The sequence below is a fragment of the Pogona vitticeps genome, chromosome 2, assembly GCF_051106095.1.
Source record: "Pogona vitticeps strain Pit_001003342236 chromosome 2, PviZW2.1, whole genome shotgun sequence".
Taxonomy (NCBI): Eukaryota; Metazoa; Chordata; class Lepidosauria; order Squamata; family Agamidae; genus Pogona; species Pogona vitticeps.
In genome coordinates, this window is record NC_135784.1 from 139,423,384 (window position 1) to 139,434,566 (window position 11,183).

Below are 11,183 nucleotides of genomic sequence, written 5' to 3' on the forward strand. Positions count from 1 at the left end.
AGGAAATGATGTCATGAAGAGGAGGGACTTATCTGAGAAGATCAATACAGTACATTACAGAAATAATTGATCTGGGATCGATTAACATGGGGCTTCTTGTCTCTGGAGAAAATCCTGATTTGGCTCAGGACTTCAATGAAATTGAGGAGTCACTGCAATTTCTTTCTGTTTACTTGCTCAATCCCTATTTTTTTCTCCATTCTCTTTTGTGTTTGGGTTCTGTTTCTACACAAAAGCAAACACATGCCCCTTACTAGTTCTAATACCAACAGGACACTGCGCTTTCACTCTCAAAGTAATATACATGTTGAGGGATTCTCAGAGGCAGATGGGCCCTAAATTATAACAATTGTGATGTGCCTCCCCCCTCCATCATCCTATTCAGAGGTAAATTATTTCTTTTTTAGCAGGAGAACATTTCATTTGAGAAATCCTTGCTCTCAATGCATGGCTGGGCTATGGGCTTTCAGATTTTTCCACAACTGCCTTGGGATTTTAAAAATCTTTAAATTTCACAGAGAGTAGTAACATGTGGTTAGTACCAGCCATCATTCTTATCTCTCAGACTACACCAGCATAACATTGCTTTAAAATGAGTTCTTACTAGCAGGTCTGATTGCTCACTTTTCCCTCTGAAGAACAACTCTTAGCATGACATGACATCTTGACAAAAGTTCTGTGGAAATTCTGAGAGAGAATAATGGCAGCCTATAAAAACAAGGCCACTGCCAGCTGTCCACCCTCTAATAGTAATCACCCTTGAATCATTCCTGAAAATGCACACAGATTTATAATACTCTACAAACATTTCAAGGCAAGAGAAATTAGGACGTAATTTACTACCTCCACCAATGACTCTTAGGAGCCCTGGAACAATGCAGTAGTAACAACGAAGCATATCCAACCCACTTTTCTCTATATGCATGCTACAATAATTATACCAAATGTTTATAAAATAATACATACGGCCTAATGATGTAAATATTTGCTTGTATTCACCAATGGAACAGATACTGGCTATATATCAGATTTACCCTCCCCACTTTAGTCTCCTGGAAATCTGCTTCAGATGCTTGGTGGACCCATCATCAACGTTTTGAAGAGCCAAAAGGGAGCAAAGGTGGGAAGAAAACTGCCATTGTACAAGCAGAGGTTTGCTTACGTAACATTGCACGTAAGCCCTTTCCTTGTATCCAAATCCAATTTTGGGAAAGGCTTTGGGTAGTCCCACCATAAAAATATTGACCATCACAGTAGATGCGCACAGGTTGTGGAAGCCAGTGCTACAATTTCTCAAAGTTAATATAAGGGAGGCGTTTTTTTCCAGAATAAAGGTATCTTCCACCATTTTCAGACAGCCTTAGTAGAATCAGTATGATGGAACAATCTTGATTACAGGTAGTATATAATATGTAAGACAGGTGGACTGGAAGATTTCTTACTCATCCAGAGAGGGATGGATTTTGCTGTTCCATTCTATTACACGTTAAACTGGGATTTGTTGAAGGCATGCTCTGTTTTCAAGAAGGATTCCAGACATGTTACAAAGTACAAAATGTTCCCCTTTCAGTGGCAGAGAAGGCTAAATGCAGCAACAAACAACCCCTGGCATGTCTAACTATTCTCAAAAGTTTTAGAATTAGGGTTCAGTCCTTCAAAACATAAGCATACGAATAGGAGATGTGAGAACAACTGTAAGGTTATTTTCATTCAAATCTTTGAACATTTAAGAAAAATTACTGTCATACATAGAAGACCCAAAACATTTTGGTGCCTTAGAAAACCCCAGTGACACTTGTTATGGCAGCAAAGACAACATAAAACAAAATAATTGTCATTTTTCTACCCCTTTGTGGCACCACAGAAATCTGAAGACTGGATTGGTATTGGTCTCTCTCTCTCTCTCTCTCTCTCTCTCTCTCTCTCTCTCTCTCTCTCTCTCTAATTACAGAAGGGAGAGTTTTGCAGTTGGGTATTGAAGACTATTGTGGCCTCCTTTTCATTATGTATATCCTCCTGTTTGGCAATACCTCCCTTGACCATCTGTTTTAAAAGAAGCTGCTGCCTCCTTTTAGATTCACCTTCAAAAAGTCATCTGAAATTAGAAAAAGTAATGAAGTAATGCTGTGGTTGATCTGGGATATTAGCATCATAACATGCGCTAGGATTGATAAAAGACTCATGACACAAAACCAATTTATATGGAAACGGGCAATGTTTATGTAAGGGTGTGGTTATACCCTTATACCTATGGGGAAAACCCTGTACAGTATTTGAATCAGGTTTAACATATTTGAAATCAATCTTTTAAATTCTGACTACACAAAACACAAGGAAGCACAGATTTTTTTTGCCCGGAAACCATTTTTGTTGTTGTTGTTGTTGGAAAGAGAGGTTTTTTACTCAACCACAAGAGGATTGTTTATTTTAAATTGCTTGTGAATTAGATTCTTCTGAATCATTTTGGCAGATGAGAAGGCCTCTGTCATTATAAATTAGGGACAGGGACTCGAGTCGTACAACTTGCTGTCGAGTCCGACTCAAGTTGCACCAGTGACTCAACTTGGATTCGACTCACAGGTTTGTTTGTTTTTTTAACAATGATTCAGACTCGATTCAGGACTCGGAACCATTTTCCAGAGTTTGTATTGTCAAATCCCCACTGTTTCTGTACCCCACCTTTGCACACACCCCCACTGCAACCTACACACCTGCTTCTGCTGCTGATGATGCTGAGGCCACCACACCCCCTGCCGGGCCTGAGGAGACAACGGGCCCAGAATGGAAACGGAGCAGGCCTAATGTCTCCGCATGTCTCTGCGTGTGCCCACCTGGCTTGCCGTCCAGGCCCACTGTCTGTCTGCACAGGCCTGGAAGGTGGTGGTCCAGCGGCAATGGCAGGAGCAGTTGGGTGTGTGTGTGTGTGATGGCAATGGGGGTTGCGGCAGTGTGCGTGGCGGCAGGGGTGCACGGCAGCAGTAGGGGGTGCATGAGGTGCCTGGGGTGGTTGGGAGTCACGTGGCAGCAGGGGGTGCAGCAGTGAGGGGGCACGGGGGGCATGGCAGTGGCGGGAGGCCCGAGTCTTTGGGTTCCAGTCACATGTCCCAAGCCTCGTGGGTAGGGCAAGCGATTCAAGACTCGGACTTTGGACTTGGGCTCAAAGTCTTGGACTCGGGTTTGGGACTCGTAGGGAAAGACCATGCCAGGATCATGGGTTTCAGGCTGTGGGGAAACCTTGCAGTCTGATTTGAAAAGAGATCCAGCAGAGAGAGAAAGTTTGGCTGGGGAAAAGCACCCCCTCCTTTGCCAGACTACAAGCTGTCAATCTTGTCAGTTTCTCTTTGCCACTCACGAGGGTGCCTTTGTTTTGCATGCTTCCCCTTGTGTAGTGAACTGGGTGGACCTTCTGCCGGCACAGCAGCAATGTGGATCTGGAGTCCAGAGCATCCAAATACTCTGCCTCTGGACATTTCGTATGGAGGTGCACCTGGAGTTATGGGTGCCACTTGCTTGAAGAAGTCAGGGGCAGGTTAGGCAATCCACCTGCCCTGCACCTTCAGGTCTTCAAGCATTTGAACACGGGATTGCTGGCTTATGGCCTGTGGTAGAGCACATGCAAGGCATGCTGATCCCAAATTCAGTTGCCAGGTTGACATCCTCCCCCGCCACCCTGCAACAGGTAATTTCTAGGAGCAGGTGATGGGAAAGACTATCACCTGAAGCTACAGAGAAATGCTGTCAGATCCAAGCAGACAATGCTGAACTGGGAAGACAAATAATGTTGACTTGTATAAGGCCCCTTCCTAGGTAAGGTGCAACAACAGGAAGGGCTAGATATTATTTTATTTTATTTTCTGGCCATACAGGCAGTCAGGGAACCTCTGAAAGAGACAGTGCCCCCCTCCCCACCATCAACCTTGTTGAGCCATGTTAGGTATACACCTGCTGTAAGTTCAGTGTCACAAGAGAGAAACAGGAACATTGCTTTTCTATTTGAAGTGGATGCCTTGTTTCCCTCTTCCTCTTCTTCAGCTCTGATCTAATGTAATTTAAATTGGTATATCTTGGTTTCTGACACAGAGATAAAGAATCAACATGAGAACCTGCCCGGGCTGAAATTAAAGCTCTCTCTTCATTACTGCGCAAACCACACGGTTCATTCCATTCCAGATACTGTACGTCTATTAATATAGCTTCCTATTTATATGCTGGCTGCTTGCAGTAATGTAGTGGAGAGCTACACAGCTGCTTAGCTGAGGCAACATAAACGTCCTGTTGGTTTCTTGGGAGAAAGTGATCAGTTGAGGTGGAAGGAGGGACAAGTAACTGACAGGAATGCTGAAGGAGCACTCAGCACGCAGACCCCAGCAAAGCACAGCTGATGGATCATAACTGCAGCGTACAAGAAAGGCCGGTCAATACTTTCGCTGCAGTGCTCAGACTCTCTCCCAAAGCTGCCAGAAATGCAGGCTCTGCAGCATAAATAACAGCCAGCCAGGAGACCAAGGCGGAGGGCTATGGATCATAAGACTCGTGCTGCAGCCACTGCTTAGTCATCCGGCATCAGGTAGGGGGCTGAAGGGCAGGAAGACCACATCTAACTGCGAAAGGAATACTGGGTTTCTGAATCAATGATGGAGAGCTCAGGAGGGGCACACCTCAACATGGCTGCCGTGACCTCTCCGGTGGGAGTTGCTCGGCTGTTGCAGGCAGCCTTTGGATGTACAACGTTCAGCCTTGTGGCCCATCGAGGGGGATTCAGCGCGGCCTACGGCACCTTCTGCATGTCTGTCTGGTGCTCCTGTTTTGCCGTTACCATCTTCATCATCACTTGCGAGTTCACCCGCCTCCACAGCTGCCTGACCATCTCCTGGGGGAACTTCACGGCTGCGTTCGCCATGCTTGCCACCCTCACCTCTATCACGGCCGCTGTGATCTACCCACTCTACGTCCCATTTGCCTGCCATGCTGATGGATGTGAGGTGAGAGACTTCCGCATATCGGCCAGCGTCTTTGCGGGGCTTCTCTTTTTCGCCTATGCCACGGAGGTCCTCCTTACGAGGGCCAAGCCAGGACAAGTGACCAGCTACATGGCCACCGTTTCAGGCCTCCTAAAAATTGTCCAGGCTTTTGTAGCCTGTATCATCTTTGGAGCTCTGCTGAATGGCAGCCAGTACGAGAGGTACGCAGCCACCCAGTGGTGTGTGGCTGTTTACAGCTTCTGTTTTATTGTGACCGTGGCAGTGGTGGCACTCAGTGTCACAGGAAGGACGGCTATGCTCAAGTGCCCCTTTGAACGTTTTGTTGTCGTTTACACATTTGTGGCTGTCCTGATGTATATAAGTGCTGCTGTGATCTGGCCTGTCTTCTCTTTTGACCGTAAGTATGGCTCTCCACATCGCCCATATCAGTGCTCCAGAACCTCGTGCCCCTGGGACAGCCAGGTGGTCGTTACCGTGTTTACATATGTGAATCTTGTGCTCTATATTGTGGATTTAGCATACTCGCAGCGTATTCGTTTTGTCCTGCACCCTTAATTCCCAGCCCTGCTATCAAAACCCTCTAATAGACAGACACCCAAGAGCAATAGATTTGGAATCTGTCTACAAAACTGATGGCAAATCCTGGTCAAAAGTGGGTGGTTAAGAAGAGGCATCTCCATGAAAAACATTGTGAATTGTTTGGGGATCAGGTCACACAAAAAGAAGAAAGATTTCTTTCTTTCACTGTCATCATTCCAGCACTCATACAGGTGTGTTACAACAATGGCTCGACAGGCCCATTGCTTCTCTCAGGCCTAGTACTAAGTGGGAGCAAGAAGCGTGGTACAGTTTGGATCCTTAAAAAGTTTATCCAAGAACTACCGGACATTCAGAATTGTAGCATGTGTAGAAAAATATCTGTGCCAGAGAACACATCTGCCAAAACCACTCTTGTAATTTTGTTGAAGTGATATGTAAACCTACTGGTAGATTCTCTTAGAAGTTTCTGAAAAGATGGCAGAAGGGAGAGGGAACCCAATCATACCACAATTTGAAGACTGAGAACGTCCTCCAAAGGATGGGAGTGACCATTGCCTCATGACAGTGTTTCGTTGTGGGTGACAGAATTGTCCTGTTGGACACAATTTGAGAAATTAAGTGAACGTTATCAAGTCAAACTGAAAACAGGGCAGGCGATGTTTGCTGCAATTTTCAAAACAATTACTTCCAGACTATTTCTCTCAGCATTACTTTAAAAAGCGTCTGGGGACACCTCAGTGCCAGAAGAAATTGCGGTTGCTTCCAAGTTACTAGTCTCCTGAACCGAAGCCAAACTTTTGAACCAAAGTTATGCTTTTGAACCGTGGCCACACTTTTGAACTAAATGTATTAATTCAGACAAATAATTGTTGTTTCTGTTATGTTTGCAAGTATTAGGCAACAACCATCTTCTGGTTCCTGAACAACTTTGGCATCATGCAAGCTACAAATTACTTTGTAATGGTCTGGTCTCTTTGGTCTCTTTTGCAATGTATAAGGGACATAATGCAGCATTTTCATCCATTTAGCCAAGTGCCTCTTTTCAGACATGACCTCAGGATGTGCCACTTCTTGGTTCACAGCTTAGAAGACACATGCCTAGCCCGTATGAGAGAAGCTGACCAGTCTTCTACAATATGAATCAGGCTCTTTTCATCCAAAGCCATTTAAAATACAATAAACCAAAGCAAGTTTCTATTAAATGTGTGTGAATTAGGTATAGGTGTTTTATTTCATCTCAAAATAAAAAGGGCCTATTAGCAAACACGTGTGGCTTTTTAAAAAAATCTGTATTACAGACACATAAGAAGGCGCACCTGTATTCACAGAACACCCGTGTTCGTATTTTTCCTTCTCTTCTACTAATAATTAAAGGCCTTTGTCAAAACCCGTGGCACATCTCTTTTTCCTAAACATAAAGGCAGTATTTAAGCAGCAGAAGTAGGGGAGTTATTAATGTGCTTCTATTTTCATCTATGAAATGTTGGAAGGTATGCAGTAGAATCTGACACTGGATACGTAACCCTACTGGGCATAATACATTGCATGTTAATTATGGATATCAACTTGTGTCTGTGTTTTACAGCAGCTCCTGGGCTCTGCCCGGACTTCAATAAAGAGGTTGGGCAGCTGTCAACTGATCTGGCTTCTGTGCAAAGCAGAATGACTGGAAAGCCAGAGTCTGCCATCAACAATAGCAAGACTTTAATTACCACTAGTCATTAGTCATCTAGTTTCCAATTCTCCATTTAATAACTGCAAGGTTCATCTTGTTTTGTCCCACTAGCATACTGCATAGCTGAATTGTTCACAACTGGCCAGATTAAAAGACGACAGGCAATCCTAGTCACATTATGAAAAAGGACAAAACTTAAAGAAATCTGCACGATTAGTGACATAGACACTGTATCCTAGTGAAGAATAGGATATCTTCTTTTTAATCTTGAGGCATAACATTTCATATTTTTCAATGCACATTTCTAGGTTTTGTTGCTCTCAAGAGTAAGAAAAATAATGCCTGAGCCCCCCATCTCTGTTGATAAAGAACATTTATTCACGTCACATAACATCCTGTTCTACTAATTTCCAAAACATAAATTTTCCCACATCTAATGTAATTCAGTGCCTCAAGCTTTCTTCCCTTCCATTTTTTGATACTTGACAAAATTCAAGTGTTGGAGAAGGTAATGTTGTGCACATTTTGTAGGTATGCATATAAGTTAGCTAGCCAATAGCCTGTTTTCAAGAAGTCAGACTGAACCCTTCTTCAAGCCCTTCCCCTTCCTCTTCCCTCACCCTTCTCTCTGTGTGTCTCATCCCCTCCCACTCAGCACTGCCAAACAGCCAGAATTGTATCCAAACATTCTCAATTTTTCTACCTCACTCTCATATCAGGTTCAGACTACTAAGCAACATCTCCTATCTTACCCGAAAGTTACAAGCTGTCCTCACTCATCAGCTTGACTCCATTTTTGCCATCGAATGTGAGCAATCCTGCCTCAGCTTCTCCACCCTAGCAGGTATGCAAAATGGCTAAATCTGGAAACAATGATGGCCATGTTCCTTCCTCTCCCTTCAGGGTCTGCATCCAATGATAAGTGGAACAAGGATGTTTCCTTATGCCTCTGGAGAAGCAACTAGAGATGGTTATATGCGTTTGGGGCAGCTACATTTATACTCTTTAAGCAGCACATACTGTACTGATCTCCTCTCATTTTTGTCCCCTTGAGCAAAAACCTCAGTTGCCCCACCCAACTTATAACTATGTTTGGGACTACAACTCCCAGAATTCCCCAGCAAGCATGACCACCATTTCTAAGCTCTCCTCTCCTCCCAGGGTTTTAGGGAGGGTGCAAGAAGCATAAGAAACCAATCACCCTTTTTCTCCTCTTTCAAAAGTTAGATCTTGGATGGGTTTGAGAAAGCAGTATGTCTTCAAGACACAGCCATTCTCTCTCCTCCCAGAAATGAACACTTCTCTTTTGCTTCTTTGACATATTGCAAATGTAGCAGAACATTTCAGCTATAGAATACAAAAAAATCTAGCTGCCTTTCTGCTCAAAGTTACAATCCTCACATGCAAAAGAGATGCAGCTGGGATCCTGGTCAAAGGCTGAGAGAGATACAGTATCTGCCATGTCTTCTCCATTCAATCAAGTGGTTATCTGGGAGTGTGGATGAGTTACATAGAAACTACAGGTGGGCCCTTAACCTTTTCCCGAGATTATTACTAGCCACCTAAAAATTTGGACAGAGAGACAGTGTGATGCTGTGGTTAAAGCACTGGAGTGCTGATTGGAGAAAATCCAGTTGTAAGTGCCCACACAGACATTAAACTTTCTGGGAACCTTGAGTCAGTTCAGCTTGACCTACTTCACAGGGTTGTTGTGAGGATAAAGTGGAAAAGAAGAGTACATCAGAGGAAAAGCAGGATATAAATGTGATGAAATAAGTATCTTTGTGTGCCTTTATCTATGCCTACATCTCTATCCTTGAATTTGTTTTCCTCCTCATGAAATTTGTAAAGATCTATATGAAATTATTTCAACACATCGATGGAGGTAATTGGTGCCACTGGGCCACAGATCCAGCCAGTAGGTCTGAGGTCTGAATCCAATCAATTTCTTTTTGTTTTCCATATTGGCAATGTTCACTACAATTCTATCCTAAACCTGATGAGTTACCAGGCTGATGTGGCTATTAAAAAGCAGCACTTTCTACTTAGCTCACCCCTGTGGAAAATGCTTTTTGACAGGCTGCCCTGGGCTCTCCCCATTGATTCCCCTCTCAGACACCGGCTGGCAGATTGGTTCTGTCAGAGAAGACATGTTGGCCAAGGGGTCAACAAGGGGCACTAAGAAATGATACACCTGGCCAAGGGCTGGATGATTAATTCACCTCCTACTGAGTTCAATGAGTGAAGGGGAAACAACATTCTGAAAAGTTGTGCGGCCACTAACTCCTGCCACACTGATGCTGGAACAAATGAGTTCATGACAGAGCATAACCCAGCACCCTGTCATTGTATATCCCCACCAGTAGGTAAATCTCAAAACACAGCCCCCCCCCCAAAAAAACTCAGTTTATGCAATAGAAGGATATATATATATATATACCTCTAGGCTCATTTCACACACACTTACATATCACAGTGGCTAATACTGATTTGGGCCCCCACAATCTGAGTATCTGTCTCTCAGAACATCAGCCTGTTCCACCCACTCTTCACTGGCCTTACTTCTCTGGGTCACTTCATCGAGGAGCAAAGAAAATATTCACCCGAAATCATGCCTTCTTGGCCATGGCCCCTACTTTATGGCATGGGCTCCCCATGGACATGTCAGGCCTCTTCCCTCAGATCCTTTGAGAGGATGCTAAAGACATGTTTGTTCCAGGAAGCATTTAAGAGCATCATCCCTTAAGTCTCTTCATATATATACTCCCTGGAGCCTGCCATAATTTGGGGTTATTTGATGTACAGTAGGTATTTATTTCATTGGTTTTGTTGGGTGGGGGAATATCAGGTGCACTACACCATAATCAGAGGAGGAACATACTCCTCAGTCCAAGGGGGCTGCAAGAAGGAGGAAGATGGTCTCAGGAGGGAGAGTTGCAGACCAAGTGGGGAGAAGAGGTGAAAGTTGCAGAGCAGCAAATACGCCATTTGACCTCTGGCATCATACATGCCAGGTCTGGGTCACTGGCCCAGTAGGTCACTAGCCACTGGGTCAGAAGACAGGACTGTGAGGTCAGGAGAGAGAGGTCATCAAGCCAAAGTACAAGAGCAGAGGGACTGCTTTCTTCACCCACTGGTCTTGTTTTAGGATTGATTACCATATTGAGGGCTGTTAAAAGATACAACCCCCTTCCCACACTTCCTCTATGTCCCCAATGTCCATCCATGTGGCACATAGTTGGGGAGGAGCACATTTTTGCAGGAGAGACTGGGGGGAAAAACCCAGAGAACACTTATATCCATAGTATGCTCATTTAGTAATATTTAAGGCATGAAAATGTTGGCGTAACTCTTCACCTGCTTTTCAAGCCACCACAGAGAAATGAAGATGCAGTGGTTTGGGACAACTGCTGAGGTCCGTGCCCTGGAGCATTCCCACTGGCTGCACAGAGTCACCTATGCATGGTGGAATGATATGTATGGTAAGGTAAAGTGAAGGAGACAGCCTGGTAGCTTCTGTATGCTGACTTCAAGGGCACACTGAGCAAGGCCTTGTGCTCTTGTGACAAGGTGCTGTTCCCTACTGCATCCCCTGAGGCACTACGCCGGAGGCTTCATGTTACACAGCCTTGGTTTTTGGTGACTCAGTCCCCTTTTCTGCTCTGTATTCCTGTGGCTTGTGCCATGGGCAGTATAGGGGGCTGTGTGTGACATCAGGAGTAATGGCTGCTTTAGGCAGGAGCTTTCATTTGGTCGCTTTGATGTAGTTTAGTCGTTAAGTCATGTCCAACTCTTTGTGACCCCATGGACCAGAGCACGCCAGGCCTTCCTGTCTTCCACTGCCTCCCGGAGCTTGGTCAAAAAATTGTGTGGATATAGATGTTTTGTCTCCACCACTGGAGCTACAGGAGGTTTGGATACAGTGGTTTTTATGTTGTGGTAAGAGGAATGGCGCTAGCTCCTCAAGGTTCTCCAAATCAGCCTTG

The 11,183-nt window shown here is 44.5% G+C and overlaps 1 protein-coding gene across 1 annotated transcript; it reads left to right on the forward strand.

The window, feature by feature from the left end:
* The first annotated feature begins 3,501 nt into the window (after positions 1-3,501).
* MYADML2 (myeloid associated differentiation marker like 2) lies at positions 3,502-6,909 on the forward strand. Its single transcript, XM_020815395.3, has one exon. The coding sequence runs from the start codon at positions 4,632-4,634 to the stop codon at positions 5,535-5,537; it is 906 nt and encodes a 301-aa protein (XP_020671054.3). The 5' UTR covers positions 3,502-4,631; the 3' UTR covers positions 5,538-6,909.
* Positions 6,910-11,183: the final 4,274 nt, after the last annotated feature.